At 37.8% G+C, this 18,762-nt stretch overlaps 1 protein-coding gene across 1 annotated transcript; it reads left to right on the top strand.

Annotated features, from left to right (window-relative positions):
- The first annotated feature begins 15,405 nt into the window (after nucleotides 1–15,405).
- On the top strand, nucleotides 15,406–17,469 carry LOC129410100 (uncharacterized). Its single transcript, XM_055157442.1, has 4 exons — nucleotides 15,406–15,512; nucleotides 15,596–15,657; nucleotides 16,017–17,138; nucleotides 17,200–17,469. Exons 1-4 carry the CDS (start codon nucleotides 15,490–15,492, stop codon nucleotides 17,229–17,231), a joined length of 1,239 nt encoding a protein of 412 aa, XP_055013417.1. The 5' UTR covers nucleotides 15,406–15,489; the 3' UTR covers nucleotides 17,232–17,469.
- The last annotated feature ends 1,293 nt before the right edge of the window (nucleotides 17,470–18,762 follow it).

The following is an 18,762-nucleotide window of genomic DNA, read 5'->3' as shown; positions in this document are numbered from 1 at the left end:
ACATTTAAGACAGCAAATAACCATTGAACAAGAGGGCACACTACAGCAGCTTTTCTAGGTGGAGTTAGCCATTGTTGAACCTCTCTATAGTACAGAATAGTGTGTATGCAGAATGGACCTGGAGGTAAAGGTGAAAAGGTTTCTGCTGAATTTGCCAAAGAGGAGAGGGTTAGGAACTGCTGACTATACCTTGGAGATTTAGCTGCATATGTAACCTTTTTGCCCGGCTTTATTTATGAGTGCTTGGACATGATAGTGGCTGTGCTATACGTATTTTAGGTACAGTATGAACCTTTCCACAAGCAATGTCATCAAATATAACATATCCACTGCAGCATCCAAGCTTCAGCAGGCTATTTCCATTTAAGGTCCTATACTACGCAAAATAGGCTCCTGTGAGCTTGAAGCCAAATTAGAATGCTGTTACCTAATCAAAAAACATACCTAGAGTTGAGTTTTGTTTCATTCATGCATGAGTAAATCTTTATTATTAATCTATCTGCATCTCCAAAGCTCAAAATACTCTGTTCCACCTTGTGATGTCATGAAGGGATAGTTTTCAAGTTAACAGTTTTTACTTTTTGTTGGAAAATTCCAGGGATGACATTATCCCCTATGATTCTAGTCAAGGTGTATAGAGTTTAAAAACACAATGAAGCACTATCTGTATTACCATATAGTATCACAAGGTGGAACAGTATTTTCAGTTAGATACAAGAACTCAGTTGAAATATGCAGGGTTTGTGTGTTAAACATGTGTGAATGAAACAAAACTCCAGTTATGTCTTTGATGGGGAAACAACTTTATAACATAGATCAGAAAATAGTGTAATGTGAGCCCTTTAAATGGGTTACAGAGCATAGCATGTACCATATACTAGTATTTAGTAAAACTTGACAAATTTTCTGGTTTTCAACAATCAATAGGGCACTAATAGATTTTGATGTTATAGGCTATTTGAGTATTTAGGCTGCTGTGTTGTTGATTATCAGCAAATTGAAAACATGCTTAGTAAATGCATTTGCATTTGATAAAGGATTTGCATATTACTGTTTTACATTTGGGTTGCAGCAATCTCACATTGTGTTGAATATTTTATAAATTTTTTAACAAGAAAAAGCTGAATATTGCGTCTGAAGGGTAGACAGAGAATATTATGTGTACTATTAATATATACATTTTTTTGACATTTTGATTTAATAATGCCGCTGTCTTTGGTATCTTTGGGCATGTGTTAAGACTCTAGTCCACTTAAGGATGATCACTTCTCATCAATCGATGCACCCATACTTATCATATTTTCATTTTTCAATTAAACTTTTACCATGAATCAAAACAGTTAAACCCTATTACTGCGTCCCATTTGTGAGAATAAAGGACCCATATGCTTTGGACATTTTACTCAAGTCCCGTGTGACATACATTCTTGTGCTACAACAGTAAAAATAGGATCTTGATTTTGATTTGATTTTTTTTTTAATCCTTAACTTGGCCATATACACCTGATATATAAACTCACTCTCTTGCTTTTTATAAAATATACAGCCAAAGGTATGCTAAAAATAACTCCATAGTTTTGATTAGCCTATACTGCACTTATTTCCCCCTCATATACATAAAAAAAATACATATTACTGACCCCAAAGCCTCAGTCTCTACCCTCAGAGCAGCAGAAGCACATTAAACCAGTCATTTCCATACAAAAGAGAAAACAATTGAGGTCCAGAGTCCAGCACAAAGCACATCCCAGACCTCAAACGTGCTTTGTTTCCAAGCACGGATGATGTCTTGTGATACTCATCCTCGCTCTGCTCTCAGTCGCCCATTATGACAGCCCTAATAGAATTCATTCATGATGACAAAGCGGGGCGCCCTGATCCTGCTATTGTTTAAGTGTCATCATTCTTCATAATTGCCTGTGTGAGAGAATCCCAATGGAAGTTTGCATTCGCCATTACACAAGACGTCACAGCTGAGGTCATTAAGCGGGCTATGGGTTATTGGTGTCAATTGGTGAGAGGCAAAAGAAGACGTATTATTCCTAGCATGCTATTACTTGCGTTTGTCATTATAGCTGGATTAGAGATGAGTCTGTTTTTGTGCAGTAAGTAAGTAACTAATCTCACGTAATTTGGGTTTTTGTACTTTTTTGAGTACATTTTAAACCTATGCTTTTACTTGTCATTGAGTATAATTCTAACATGAACTTAGTTATATTTAAAGAACCCATATTATGCTCTTTTTTAATTTATGTCATAATGTTTCTTTGTCAAAAACATACCCAGAGTGGTGTTTTGTTTCATTCACACATGTTTAACACACAAACCCTGCATATTTAACATGAGTTCTTCTCTTAAACAGAAAACACACTGTTCCACCTTGTGATGTCATGTGGCAATACAGGAAGTGTGATTTTAAATGCCACACACCTTCACTAGAATCATTTGGATAATTTCAGCCCTAGAATTGCTAATCTCAATTGAACTATAAAGTAGCTGTCCATTTGAAAACTACAGCTTCATGACATCACAAGGTGGAACAGATCATTTTGAGCTTTGAGTCTGATTGTTTGAGCTTTGAGACTAATAGTAGAAGGTTATTTAAGCATGTGCGAATAAAACAAAACACAACCCCAGGTATGTTTTTGATGAGGTGACACCATTATAATATGGTTTAAACCTCACAGGAATCCATTTTGTGTAATATACAGGACCTTTAAAATCAGACTTTCCTGAGTTAACTGAGTCCAGTTATCTTAATGCACATCTGTCTCACCCATGTCTCTTTACACAGGTACATTACGGTTTCATTGATTAGGTTTTGTATATAAGAGTGATCTAAAATGCTTTGAAAAAGTACATAGTAAACAGTACTTTGAGTAGTATTTTTCATGTTTACTTTTTACCTTGTCAGTAGTACTTGTAATTGTACAGGTAGAGTGGGTAGAGTAGCTAAATATTCAAGTGTTAGTTTAAAAATATATTAAGAAAAGGTAATAACAAAGTACAGCAGAAATTACTCAATTAAGACTAAAAAGTATTTGGGAACACTACTACTCAAGTAAGAGTAACAAGTAAAGAGTATTCTGATGTGAGGTAACATCTGATTTATAGTTTGAAGTTAATGTAATTTGAAGGACAAAACATCAACTGATGCAAAAAATATGTTATTTTCAACAGATAGGTACAAAAATGTGAAACATTAAATGATATCTGAAGGAGCGATACAAGAAGCAGAAATGTTCAAATCATTTTATATTGTCAACATAAAGCTTTTTTCACTTAGACTTACTCACAGTGGGAAGAGAAACAAAAACTAAAAACTATTGTTACTTCAATAAAAATATTTAACTAGTAAAAATATGTTGCCAGAAAAGGTACTCTGAAAAGTACAATTTCTTTAAAGTTACAGAAGTAAATGTAAGTAAAAGTACCTGAATACTACCCACGTCTGTAATTGAGCACATTTTAAGCCATATGACTACATTCATTTCCACCACTGTTTTCTGTTGTGCCTTTTTATCATAGACCGGACGTGATAGTCTCAGCAGGAATGCAAGTAAAATAGAGGTCCCCCACAAATACACCCAGGCGGTGTCCATTAGTCCCATATAGCTCAAAAGAGATGCTTGTTAAAAAGCAGAAGGATCGCACCAATTACTGCGATCTCCCTGACGCTGTGACTAAAGATGATGTTTTCAGCGTTTTTAACCTGTCTCCGAAATCCAAAAGCAATATCTCACACCAATGAGGTTTCTTTTGAGGAAGTGGAAATAAAGATTTCTAAAATAATGATAAGTGAATATGGCCCTCAGAACATTTGGCAGTGGCTCTTCAAAGATGCCTCTACCATTCAAAGTATAGCGTTTCAGTTTTGGGAGAGGGTTTCCACACAGCACAGCAGGCCTCCGCGTTTTATACGACTTCTGTCTGGGAGAACATCTTGGCGCCATTACATGGGTTTAATAGCCATGATAGAGAATATGGCTTAAAAGTGCACACCACATCTGTGAGGAATTGAACAGTGCAAGACAGACCACAACAGTCAGCGCCATGACAACAAAGACAAAGTGGCATTTACGTCGCTGTCCTGGCACAACAGTGAGCACAGAGAATGAGGTACATTTACCACTCCAAATGCTTAATAGTGAGTTAAAGGCGGACTGCTAAACTTTTCTGATGGAGACTTTCACCTGTTTGTCTAAATGGGAAATTACAGTTTTGACTGTGATGATGCCACAGTCCAGCATTTAGTTTATCTAATTACTTGAAGAAAAACAGATAACACCATAAGATCAAGTTACAGGTCAGATGTGTGGAAAAGTGACTTCGCTAATAGAAAGAATAAACAGTTTTTTGAGCAATAAAACATCTGTAATTGAATAAATGCAATGCCACACTGTGTAACATCCCAGGGAATACAATAACATTTCCATGGAAACAAGATGTTAGCAGACATCTCACAAGAAAAGTTACACAGTGCAGCTATATATTCAGTTGCTGGAAGCAGTTCGTTTTTCCTATACAGTTTCCAAAAAGTTATCTTAAAAGTTTGAAAGCTTGCTCAGGGGTAATCACCGATGTGGTAACTAATGGTCACAAGAACTATGATTTTATTTAAAATCTGTTTCTGAAACTTTATGTTTTTACACTTTACGCTTTTTGGATAATAGACACCATGTAACTGGTTTGCCTCGGTCATGCCCTTGAACTCTTAATATTTGAGTTTTTCAAAAATGTCTATGGGAAAAATGAATGGAAAATGTACTTCCAGAACCAGAGCGGACAGTGTTCACTGTTGAGCGCCATAAGCAGAACTATATTGCCTATTGATATTTGCTCTTATACTGAGCAACAGACAATCACTACAGCTACAACATTTTGCAATTTCATATCTTGATGCTATCAAATACATGAATCCTTTACAATTGATCAGTAAAGACAACGTAGGACAATGACGCACATGTATGGCTGCCGTACACGTCAGTGTTAAAGTACATCAGCCTTTTAAGGAATCAGATGGTTAAAATTTATTCTGTCATAGTGGGCGTATCAATCATACCTGCCCAGGTCAGTAAAAGTAACAAGCATAAAAAGTACGTCTAGAGAGGAATAGCCCCATTGTTCTCTCTCCCACTTTATCAATGTAAATAATTGCCCCAGACAGAACCTGTGCTGTATGCATGGGATACCTACTACAGCTGCCCCACTACCCATTAAAACCAACTGGACTCCAATTTATCACTATCATAACACTTGGATTTTAGAACTGTAAATTCTTATCCACACAGTAGCTTCATTTCACAAACCCTCAGATGAAATTGTAGGCCAATTTAACAAAACAAAAAAAAAAAAGTTACTAAGTTTTATACTAACATGGAGTTTAGAAGAAGCTAGTCTGATAAATTTAGCCACAGTGGTTCACATTTCAAACTGAAAGTAAATTGCTCTGTTAGCATTTTTTTCTTAACAGATGTACTGTCCTTCTGTTAGCTATTTGTTCCCTTTTATGCGAAGTAAGCATAAGCTATTTTTTGTAAGATCAACATAATATGTTACATACAGTAATTGCAGTGTTTCTTTTGTTTCCTAGTAGCCCATTTTTGGAAAACTGATATTTTAAGTTACGTTTCTAGTATAAATGGCTAAATACCGCTAAACAGCCTACACTATGTATGATTTTTTTATTCATGCTATAATATTTTTACCTCATCAAAAACAGACCTCAAGATGGGTTTTGTTTCATTCACACATGATCGTGTAGCCCTTATCATTAGTCTGTCTATATCTGCAACGCTCAAAATGCTCTGTTCCACTTTGTGATGTCATCAAGATGTAGTTTTCAAGTATACTTTTTTTCAATACAAACTGGTAATTCCATGGCCAAAATCATCCAGATGATTATAGTGAAGGTGTCTGCAGTTTAAAAACACAGTGGAGCACTTCCTGTATAATCACATCATAAGGTGAAATTGAATGAAATGCAATATAGGCCTTTTAAGGTTAAGTAGGAAAATGTTCAGATAATTTAATTTAGTCATGTAATAAGTTTTTGTTCACCTACTCAAATAAAGGAAATATTGAGTACTCTAATTCAATATATAAATATATAATGGGTCAAGCTTTTCCATGTATTTGAGGAAAATTTGTCATAGTACATATATATTGCACAAGCAGGTCTTGAGGTCAAAATGAGGCCTTTGTGTCCCGTCTCGATCTAATGATGAAGCACTTTACTGACTGAGACTCAGGAAGTGTGCTGTTGTATGCTGGTTGTTGTTAGTTTTGTTCAGCATTTGTTGTTGTGAAAAGTTTTGAAGTTGTGAGCAGCATTTATAAACTCATTGAGGTGAAAAATTAGGACACTCGTAATGCATAAGGTAAGCAAGGAATAACATCGGACCACTGCAACCACTTTTACACATTGCACATACTCTTAAAATTACAATATTCTGAAAATGTTACTGAAGTACTGCCATCGTATATCCTTTAATTTAGTCTCTGCATGTTTCTGATGACCATGTAGACTGGATGATGTCAGCAGCATTTTGTATAAAAGTCATGTCATGTTTTGCAGCATACAGGATGAGGGCTACACAGACCTCTGTAAGCACTGGCGGCCATTACTGTCATTACGGTTCCCAAACTCACCACAGCATTTGTTCAACATGTCCGCCATATGTCCACATTTCAGACCAATATTCGGCGTGCTTTTGAAACCCTAACCACAATGTTTCCCCGGAGTCCGAAGAAATGAGAAACAAATGCTCCAAAAAGAAACGTCTTTCTGTCTTTTATAACCCCCACAACAATGCAGTCCCCCTCTGAAGCCCTCATGACCACGTCCTCATTGACTACAACTGTGACTGCTCCTCTTGGTCTCCGTCATGGGACAGAGATGCCGTGCGGTTTGTCAGAAGTTGGTTTGTTTTCAGTTCGCTTGTTTATGGGGAGGATGGGGTTATGGAGTTTTCAATTAAAGCAACATGTTATTCCCGTCGTGTCCTGGCGCTCTCAAACCTCCTGGAGTGTTCAGACATAAGGTTGACTAAAATCCCATATTACGTTATTTTTTAATCTATGTTATAATTTTGTTTCGTAATAAAAAACATATGTGCATATTAAGACTGAATTCTCTCAAGCAGAAAACACACTGTTCCACCTCGTGATGTCATGTGGTGATAAAGGAAGTGCTCCACTGTGTTTTTAAACTCCATACACTTGCATTAGAATGATCTGGACTATTTCAGACCTGGAATTGTCCATTTTTACTGAGATTTATTACAATAAAGTAAGTAAAAAGCAGTGGGTGTGTAGCCTGATTCATCAGCCTGTTTAACTTTGTGGAAACTGTTAGGCGGGTACTTTTTATATTTAACCAATCACTACAATTTGGTCGTATGTAATGCGCCAAATCCTGTAGGAAGAAGGGCAATAACGTCTTTCCCCTTGATAAAATTCACCAAACATTCTCTTTGGTCTGGCTTTAAATCCTCGATCTTGGGAATCGTTGCCAACACAGAATGTATGTCTTCATCTACATCCATCTTGACTGCTTTGTTTAGTGTTGAGCTGTACCCACAAAAGGGACCCAGACAGGGGCTTGAGTTTGATGTCATGGCTTCACAGTAGATTGGCCAATGCACGGTCTACAACTTCCGGGGTTCTTGCAAACTGTCAAGTGTATTTCGATTCCTGACATAGTCCCTGGAGAGAAATTAAATTGAGCGGAGGCACTAGGTGGTGCCAATCTGGCTAATGGATGTGTGCCGTGATGATGAAAACTTGTAGCAATGGCGTCTTGAATGTAGGTGAATAAAAGATTATTCAAATATTCACGAATCCCTCAAAATATAACTTTAGTGAATACTAAGATGGGAAAACAATTAACACACAGTTAAAAGCTTATAAACAGTAAATTTTGCACAATACGTCTCCTTTAAAATTGAGCTGGAGAAATTTGGTGAAATTTACTATTTAATCTTGACACAAACTTCAGCATCTTCTTTGTCAGCATAAATTAACAAAAGGGAAATACTTTTGTTAGAAACCAAAGGCATTAATATTCAACCCAAAAGACGTGATTGTTGTCAGTTAAGATTACTTTAAGACAAAGATTAAAATGACAAGTTTGTGGAGCCAATCCCTAACAAATAATCATAAGGTTCAACATAAGTGCATCAAAAGTTTGGATATTTCTTTCTAGGCCCCTGCCCTCCATCTGAAATTATGACATTAAATTCTAAAACATGAACGCAAGTTTTTAAACTGATACTTTGCAGTGACATCAATCTGGGGGTGTCCTACATGTATCTCTAATAGTGGAATCATGTATAGAACACTGTCTGAAAACTCTCAAAAGAAAAAACACAAAAAGGATTTGAATGCCACATTTTCATGCTTGTGATTAATACAAGCATTTATGGTCCTGGTTAGGTAAGGTGATTTTCAACAAAAACAGAGACTTGTTTAACAGTACAAATAAGATCATCTGTTGTAGTTTTGGCAAAGTCAGCTCCTTCTGGTCAGATTGTGTTCAAATAAGGCTTAGATTAAGTCTAACTTGAGTAACAGAGCTTCAGACAGAGTTGTGCTTTCAGTTAGCTTCACATCCCCAGAGAATGTTGACGACATCAGCTGCAAAGTATCAATAGGCCGCAATGCTACAGTATAGACACATTGTGACCAAATGCTATTGAGGTTTGTTATTAAGTACATAGACTGTACATTAAATTATGATTCAATGAGAGCTGTGGCCTCCCAGAGCAGGAGGTTATAAATGGCCTTGACCCATTTTAGCAAAAGGACAAGATTCTCACAACTCCATGCTACTTCATCTTTAGCTTCATGAACCATTGGCTCAGGGCTGCAATTGAGCTGTGAAAAAGTAGCAATCCACATGGAAAGAACCACTCCACAAAATAAGGGGCAGTTTAAAGGGTCCTATATTCTTAAACAAGGCAGGATTAAACAAGTTAAAAACTAAATTTGCTCACTTTAAAACAGGTTTACTCTGTAATGAACAATGAGATCTGAAATAGCCCATAATAGTCTGTTGAAAGTGTGTGCACATCCAGCAGAAGGCCACCACCTGTTTTAACCATTTTATCGCATTCACTGAAGCAAAATTAACATGAAAAAAATGACCATGTAACCGGTGTAACGCATTGACTGTAAATACAAATAGACACAGCTAACCCGCTAGCCACTGAGTTCCAAGCAGGAAGTGAGCATGGGCGCGCTTTTGGAGTTTCCAGTTCACTTGAAATTGTATCTCTGTCATGCACACTCCTCATTTATGGTCTTAAAATGTTTAGAGGGACTTGTGTGTGGTTGCCCTCTGGCTCTGGCTGTCTCGCAGTGAAGCCTGTGGGGTTAGTTAGCGTCCGTCCTGCTTCTCTGGTCTAGCTGGATTTGAATACGTTGAATTTTCATTAAATAGCCGATTATTTGTCCACAATGTGAAATTGGTCTTTAGAGTTTAAATGCAAACTTTATGACCAGGTCAGATTAGGCTCAACATCAGGCTTTGACAGGGTTTGGCCACATGCTTTAACATAAGGCTAACCGATGATTCAACAACTCCCAGATCTCTAAAGAAAGTGCATATTTTTATAAAGAAGAAGAAAATTAATCTACTATATTTTGAATATTTGAATGTCATTATGCCATTACTTCACATATTTGATGTTTTTTTTAACAGTTACACCCAAAAATATATGGCAGCGCCTTCCCTAAGGACAGAGTTGATGTCCGACCCCCAACCTTCCACCAAGTCTGCCAATCTCTACCAAGAAATCACAGGAACGGGCCCCACAGTTCACTCACTGCTGGTAGTCTGACCTCTGAACTTCCTGAAGGAGGAGACCTGTGTCCATATTATGATTACCTTCTTTATTCTCTATAGTGGACCAGATGCAGGAGCGGGAGGGGGCCAGGGCACCCACAGGGCCCTGACACACCTGATTGGCCAGTAGGACAGCACCCATCCACAGGCCAAAGGAGAGATTCTTCCGGAAAGTGGAGACCATCTGCTGAGTGTCTCTGTCCGGTGTTATGTAATCTTACTGCTCTGAACTTTTCAACTGTTTCAGCCACTGCCACTTTTAGCTGATCTTTGATTTGTGAACAGCTGCTCTAGAGATCATGTAAGTTCAAATGTCTATGCGTACAATATTAAATAACCATAATGTTGTGTAGAGATTGACTACATGGACTACTATGGATATGTTTTTTCAGTGGCTGCTGCTAATAATGATATTTTAGAATCCAGAGCAGCAAATGGTTGACTGATTTTGAAGTTTTTAAAATTATTATTATTTTGTATAAAAGATTACAAACTCTTTTACTGTCTTTACAAAAGGTACAATAAGGATAAATAATAATACATTTTTTAGACTTCAACAACTCTGTTCTACTGCTAACCTATAATGTAATCACATTTTGAATAGTGGCCACTTAGTACCTGAACATGTCTTTCCATAAAGAAGCTAGATACTGGCTCGTGATGATGAAGATTTAAGCCCTAAAGTTGATATGCTAAAAAAAGCAAATATCCAACCAGATATATCAGTTTTCTACCTCCAATAATAGCAAAGAGATAACTGATGTGTAAATTACAGGAGCGAGGGTCCTTGTAACAAACCAGAATTGGTAAACTGATCTGACACCATAATCTATCATAGTAGATGTAAAGTCACCAGTAGTCCACACTATACTCTCAACTTAAGTCTTTGTTATCCACTCAGTAGGTTTTAGGATCAGTTCCAAAGTTATAGGTAGATATAAAATGAAAGACACCTTAGCACCTTGTTGTCTCCTCTTTCTATATTAAATAATCAATACAAATTATAATGCAATTCTGCAATTACATATTATTATTATTTCCAAATCCCAAATATTTCTGCTATATAAGCAATGTAAGACATCATATGCTGTATCACACAGTAGGCCTGCATGAACAATCCACTCTCTACATATTGTATAGAAAATTATAGTGATATTGTGTAACCTTTCAGGGAGGTTGGATCCTTAAATGAGCATGTGGTCCTCTTGTCCGGAGGTCAAAGGTCATCGCAGATCGAAGATTGGTGTCAGAGCCCGCTGTGCTCTGTGGAAGGGAGGCGCGAATGAGCCCAATGTGCATGAATGAGATATGAAGAAGAAAAATGACATTCCACAAGGAGAAAGGAGTCACCTGCTTTGATGAATACGTCTCATTTATACTGTGATCTATGTTAGACATGTGCACAGGCCTAGGAATTTTACAGTGTTAGGTCTCCACTGTCATTTGAAGCTGGAATAATAAAGATAGACAAAAGAATTAATCACATCCTCTGCAGTTTATAAATATACAATTCTCATTATAATATGAGGCATTAAACATGGTTGGGTAAAATGGTGGAACTGCAAGAAGCAATTTGTGAAGAAAAGTTGAAAAACATGTTGAGAGTTACAGGAATTAGAGCGTTCTAAGACATATTCATGACATCACACTAGGGAGAATTTTGTCCAAAAAATTTTACATGCTAGAAACCTTTTTTTTTTTTTTCAAATATTTTAAACATGAATAAAATAAAATGTCTTTTCTTGTATTTCTTTTTGTGTGTGTGTGTGTGTGTGTACATTAGAGAAGTTTTGCTAGATAATAATGTTGGAATTCCCTAGTGTGATGTCATGACTTCCTACCCTGATTCATCAGCCGTTTCACTTGGAAATCATCTGACCTCGCAGCATTAGAATTCGCTTGTTCTATGGTAGGTGGGTACTTTTTATATTTAACCAATCTCTGTTATTTGGTCGTGATGTATGTAATGCACCAAATCCTGTAGGAAGAAGGGTAATAACATCTTTCCTCTTGATAAAATTCAACAAACATTCTCTTTGTTCCGGCTTTAAATCCTTGATCTCGGGAATCGTTGCCAACACAGAATGTATGGCTTCATCTACATCGATCTCGACCACTTTGTTTACTGTTGTGCTGTACCACAAAAGGGACCCAGACAGGCGCTTCACAGCTCCTCGCTGATTTGCCGGTGTGCAGTCTACAACTTCCGATGTTCTTGTAAACCGTCTAGTGTATTCTGATTCCTGACCTAGTCACTGGAGAGAAATGAAATTGAGTGGAGGCACAAGGTGATGCCAGCTTGGCTAAAAATTTCAATCCAGAAAGTAAAATTTTAAGCCTAAAATAATTGACAAATTGAGAAAATGAGTGTAAATGTCTCTGAAAAAATCTTGAATATAATTGAGTTTTTATAAAATTAATAGTCAAACCTGTCATGGGCCCATTAACACACCAGACACAGGGCAGATTAAGAATCTTGTTCAAGGACACAACAACAGTATTCATCAGTGAGAATGGGACTCGAACCGACATTTGGATCACAGGATGAGCACTCTGCCAACAGAGCTGTCACCCAGTTTTATGCCAGTGACCAAATAGCAGCTGTGCCTAGTTTGTCCAGTTAATAAATTATTAACAAGACCGATCCCACTGCTTTTACAGGTCTTTTATGCAGCCTATCTTGTCCTGCTGTCTATCTGAGTGAGAGAGTTCTGCAAAAGTCTACTTGAAAAAAAAAAAATCTTAAACACACCCACAGTTTCCTTTGTCAGGAAATTGTGTTTGATCCAAGCCACCACATCCATCTGGTCACTGTCACCACTTCCTGCAGAGAAGAGGAGAAAGAATTTGACCATCAGCAGCACAGTGCCTTTATGATAGATGCACAGACAAAACGCTGATCACTTGCTTAAATAAATGTGGACTTATGGAACGGCAAGCGGGGAGAGGAAGTGACACATCCATTCGTCGCGGCACTTCCTCAAGCAGCGGGGGACGGTCCGTAATGAACAGCCCTGACCAGGCGCGGTCTGGAAGAGGGATGCGAGAGCGCTGAAGAGTGCCAGGACACCACCGGGCGTGTCCTCTAGATGGCCCTGAGGAGCGGGACGGGCCATGGTCATGCTGGGCAGCCCACATGGTCACCAAGATAAACTAGTCTAAATTCCATGTTCAATATATCATGGATTTTTTTGTGTTTTTGTGCAGGTTGTGTTAAATAATGTGGAAAGTAGTCTAACTGAGCCAAGTTGAGATTGGGCATACTTAAAAAGGCCCATATTACACTATTTACTGATCTATGTTATAATGTGGTTTCCTGGAGTTACCTGGAGTTGTGTTTTGTTTCATTCACATGTTTAACACACAAACCCTGCATATTTAGGCTGTGTTCTTCTCGCAAACTGAAAACACCTTGTGATGTCATGTGGTAATACAGGAAGTGTTCTACTTTTTTAAAATCCATACACCTTCAGTAAAATAATTTAGATGATTTTAGCCATGCTTAAAGCTCATAAGAGTCAGTTTTGAGTAATATAAAACCTTTAAAATGGAAAGTTATTGAACTTTGCCATTAAAAAAGTGGCCATTTGTTTTGAATACAATCAGTATATTAAAAGGTGCACATAACATTTCTGTTGGAGGCACCGCCACCTGCTTTGGATGCTATTGCTTTGCTTGGAATGTTCCTCTTTATGGCTTTAACTTAAAAACTCTTAATTCTCAAAGGAGTTAAGTAGGTGAAACCACAAATCCAAGTTACAAGTCAGATCTGTGAAGAGGCGACCCCGCTCACAATAGGAATCCATGTACTTTTGAGCAATTAATAAAAACTGTAACTGAAGTAAGTAAGTAAATGTACTAAAGCCTCATTGTGGAATATTCAAGGAAATACAAACTCCTTGGAGACAAGCAGGTGGAGGATCCCCAACCAAAAAAGTTAGACAGTACAAACAGTAAAATTTAAGCTTTAGAGGTTGAAAAAATTTATTCTGTTGCTAATTATTGGTTCATTCTGCTATTTATTTGTTGCTCCTTTTAATTATACCGTATGTTTAAAACTAAGTTTACTGGGATTGTCCTGCGTTGTGGTAGTAGCACAAAGTTTTATTAACATTTATTGCAATATTTCTCTGTAGCGATATATTGTGCTTCAAAATGTGTTAATGTGACAGGCCTAGTAACATACCATTCTACATTCTATAGTTGAACATGCTTCAACACTAATGGTTCATAAAGGTGCATCTTAAAGTAAAAAAAAAAAGAAAAAAGAAAAAGAAAAAAAAAACAACCTTTGTAGGACTTTTGGTGCAGAAATATTTGTCCTCAAGAGGTGACCAAGTGAGAAGTAATAATGTCTACTGCTATAATGTACACAGCTGATGCAATGGAATAGCATAGGCCTCTGCAGCAAGCACATGGTGAAATAGAATAGGTAATACCTTAATATGTCAAAACATTTAGTCTTAGACTTAGGCCTATGTAGGCCTAAATATTTGTGAGAAATGAGGACAAAATTCTTAATATATAAATGCATTTTGAGGAGGACCTTTGTGCATGGTTACTCTCCCTTTACTGACACCTTCTGAATGGCTTAAATATCTTAGGTTCATGATCATAGCTTTTGGACATAATGTGAACAGTTTATTTGAGCAAGGCTTAATAATAAATCAGTGAATCAATATTACAAAGTGTTATGCAGGTGCAACAAATTCAGTTTTACTATATCTGTGGTCTATACTGCCATCACAAATCATCACAATCATACTTTGTACATTGTATTATCAGAAGCATTTAAAAGTGACTATAGGCACAAAGGACAGCTTAAAGGTAATGTAGACAATACATGACATTTATACAAACTAAGAGAAATAAGCAAATAAGCCCTATTCAAATGAAAATTATTTGTGCCACAACAGCTCACCTATGGGAAACACTGGCTATGTTCACATGCACACCAAAGTCAGACTAGAAGCTCTGGACTTTTAAGATTATTTAAATGACATGCAGCAAAATGAATCATCAGAAATAAAACAGATGATTTACCTAATAATATGACAATTCTGACAATTATCACATTCACTGAAACTTGATATTCTTTTCGCCATGCACCCCACTGGCCTCAGCCTCCTCTCATTGTTTATACTTAAGGTTTAAACTTAAAACGTTTACAAATAGGCCTTCTATGGAGTAGACTAAATGTAAGAACCATCTTATATTTAGGTTTCTGAGTTCATCTCTTTACTTTATTATTATTATAATCCACATGGGTGCGCAAACGTCATTTCAGCTTCTGATACTGAAGTAATTCTGACATCTTCTGGTAACTCAGAGTTATTGCACCATATTGCAAAATAAATATAAGACCGAATAACTGAAAAATCTACTATGCAAACTGTATACTTCCTTTGGTTTTGGTGTGTTGATGAAAATATTCCGTCGAGACTCGATAGCACAGAGACACAGACGACAGTGGACAGAGCGGGGACATGGGACACATACCTGGGACATGCACCTGAAGACAATCATGACATCAGCGGTGATTGAGCACGTGTTGGTTAAATTCGGTGTGTCCTCCGTCTCCGCAGGGACTTTCAGGGCCGCGGGGGACTGGGACACCCGGCTGCTTGGCACGGCACACAGAAATGACTTGTGGAATTAATTTGGGGTGAGTCCGTGCGCTAAGTGCTGGATAACGAGGTGCTACTGTCAGCGCTTATACTGCACTCACCTGTTGTTCGGTGTTCACAGGATCCTGCTCATTTGCTTTCTTCAAGCGGTGCATGTCTGCTGTTCATGGGCTTTACAGGACGGTAAGTACAAATACAACTGTTTAATATTTGAAAGCAAAGGGAAAGGATAAAATAAAAAACAATAAAACAATAAGAAAGGGTAAGTGGGGGGGAAAAAAGATCCTAGTATTGACCTACATTTTTAAGCTTTAGAATATAGTCCTAGCTGTCCTTTATCTTGCCACAACAGCTGTGGACACATTCTAGGGGCTATACGCGAATGTATGGTTTGTCTTGTTCAAAAGATTGGATTTTCTATCAAAGGGAAACTACCAAAAAAAAAAAAAAAAACTTTTCCAATTAACGATTTGCATTTTGCTGTGACTAATTGGAGCTTGATAGTCTTTGTGGAAGACTAAATCCATGTTTGTCTGTTGTAGGTGAGGGCTCCAGGAGAGAACACACCAACTCACCAGTTGGCCTCTCGCATGTGCGTGTGCGTGGCAGATTTGAAGGCAGCAGACCCCAGGATGAATTCAGACAGGCCTTTGTGGTCAAGAGCAGTTCTATAGACAGTGGGTCTAACCAGGGACTGTACAACCAATGGAACACCCACACTGCCTCACAGACCAATCCACACAAGTACTACCACGGCCCCCAAACAAACCCCAAAAAGTACACTACGGACACCATTTATGGAAAAGTCCCACCTACACATACCCTCAGCCGGTCTCCTTCCTTTGCTAGTGGAAGTTCTGTAAGCAAGCGTGACTCTTCTAACACTGGAGTTGTTAAGACATTGTCTGGTCAGCAGGAAGGTCTGCATACTAGCCAGTATACATACAGTAAACCAGAGGGCCATAACTCTAAGCAGAGCCTCTTGTCCCAGTCAGGGTCCCACCAGCCTGCAGCCTGGAAACCCCACGATGTGGCTAATTACCAAAAGCCTGGTTTAGATGTGAGCACTCAGCTAACGAATCTGAATGGGAATGGTGGTTTAATTCCACCGAAGGAATATGTCCGGGCAACATCAGGTCTCTCGCGTGGTAGGAAAGTGTATCCAAATGGTGGCTCTAGAAAAAAAACATACCCTCAGCCTCAAACCAAGCTTGTAGTGTCTCCACTCCATGAACAATACCAGCCTCCAATCTCTCAGCAGTTTGGTCTCTACCAGTCTCGCCAGGGGTCTGCCTACAACCAGAGTCCTCAGCTAGTTTCACTCCAAACTGGTGTAAAGCTGGCCCCCGTGCACATGAGTGGTTTGGAGCTACAGGGTGAGAGACTAGGCCCGGGCCAGCGCTTTGCCCCCACTAGAATCCACTATATCCCGCGCATGTTTGGGGGTCATAACATTAAACGGTTGGGGGATGAGCAGCCTTTGAAGCAGACTACAACACACAGGCCATTGCAGACCACTACCACACAAAGATCAAAGGAGCCCTTGACTTATCCAGCCAAAATGTACACTTTCCCTCCTCGCCACACGGAATCCTTCAGGCCACGGCAGCCAGGTCTTCTCCTGAAGAGCAAGTGGATGAGGATACGATCCAATCAGCTAACGGGTGATTTGATTTGACCTTGGTCTTAAGTAGTTTTTGTATATAAATTGTTTTTCTTTTCTAGGTGGAGCTGGAGTTGTTGGAAGATCGTTTTGAAAGTGTGTACCATTAGTGCTTCTAAGTGGACTTTCTGCCATCTGATTGTAGTAAAGTTACTCTTCTCACCTGGACCATATGAGGATTATTTTTAGAAAACTAATAACCCTATAATAGGCTGTTTACACATTGAGATGAAGATGCTTAAACAAAATGTTAATAATCTGAAAACTACATTCACAATTGTTCCATCAAGGTGTCATTTTTAAATAAACATGCTGCGCCTAAAAAAACCAAACTTTTTTGACTCTTCTCACTTTTTTTTCTCCAGATATAGATGGATATGTATTTTTTTTATTTTTTTCCTCCTTGTATTTTACACCAAAAATAAGCAAGTTTTGTACATTTTAATTGGCCAACCTTAAATATTCTACACCTAGTGCTGAATATGACATTTCAAAACACATGATTTTGTTTACTGGATTTGGTTGTCATGACTTGGATTTTAATGGCTTCACTTGCCTCATTAGAAATAAAATGTACTTGAGTGGTAATGATTTGGCTGCCAGCTTTGTAGCCACTACTGGTAACAAGTACAGATTGAATTATTATTTTTTTTTTTTACTCTTGTACATTTTAAAGTGGGTCCTTTTTGTTTATTTTACTACATTTGAGAGCAGGTATCAGTACTTTCTACACTTTTTCTTTAAAACTGGACTCAAAAGTATTGTTTGAGACCTGCTGAAAAGAATGAGTTCATTTAACATTTTCATAATTTGAGCAAATAAAAGTATACAAAGAGAAAAGGGTAGGAAAACACGACCGATTCAGTTGCTTCTATTGAACAAAATCAATGCATTTTTAAACGTGTACTGTAATATTTTTACTAGAGTAGACTTTTTCATGTAATACTTTTGCCTGAGTATTTTTTGTTTCGGTATCTGTACTTTTACTTAAGTGGCAAAATCTATTACTTCTTCCACCAGAGGCAACTATGTTTTATAAAGCGCTGTAACACCGCCAATCCCTGTAGCATACATCTTCGGCAGCATGTGTAAATTTACTTTTCATGATGATTCCTCAAATCCAACAGATGTCTTCTAAGCCTGAGACAACTTCAGGTATCTGCAAATACACTTCTATTTGCTTAATTTGTCTGGAACATTGTAAACCGGGGTGTTTTGACCTTCTGTTCTGACAGCTGTGATTTGGATGTTATCACTCATTAAAATCCAGTGTAAATGTAAAGTGATGGAAACATACTGTTATGGTTTAGCATACAGGTACAGATCTCACATACGCAACTCCAGGTGGTCCCACAGCAGATGCATTAGGATTATTATGCTAACAATTATATCTTCCAAAGTTTTTAGTTGCTGTTTTAATGTAGAAAAATAAAAAAAAATAAAAAATCCTAACATTGACTTGCAAAATACAGCAGTTGCTTTTGTTCAGTGTCTGCTTGTGAAACTATACCAGCTGTAACTACAGGTATAAAATCTAAAGGTGTGTGTGTATATATATATAAAAATTACAATTTGAAAAGCTTAAACTGCCACACGCATGGCCTTAAGTCTGATGATACAAATCT

The sequence above is a fragment of the Boleophthalmus pectinirostris genome, unplaced genomic scaffold (assembly GCF_026225935.1).
Source record: "Boleophthalmus pectinirostris isolate CB_2022bp ecotype Guang Dong unplaced genomic scaffold, ASM2622593v1 HiC_scaffold_21, whole genome shotgun sequence".
NCBI classification, from domain to species: domain Eukaryota; kingdom Metazoa; phylum Chordata; class Actinopteri; order Gobiiformes; family Gobiidae; genus Boleophthalmus; species Boleophthalmus pectinirostris.
This window is presented reverse-complemented; position numbering and strand designations above follow the sequence as displayed.

Excerpts from the sequence above, each read along its gene's own strand:
- LOC129410100 (XM_055157442.1), top strand. The coding sequence starts at position 15,490 with ATGACTTGTGGAATTAATTTGGG. Across the intron at positions 15,658-16,016 it reads TTCATGGGCTTTACAGGACG|GTGAGGGCTCCAGGAGAGAA; the intron begins GTAAGTACAAAT and ends TGTCTGTTGTAG. Across the intron at positions 17,139-17,199 it reads ACGATCCAATCAGCTAACGG|GTGGAGCTGGAGTTGTTGGA; the intron begins GTGATTTGATTT and ends TTTCTTTTCTAG.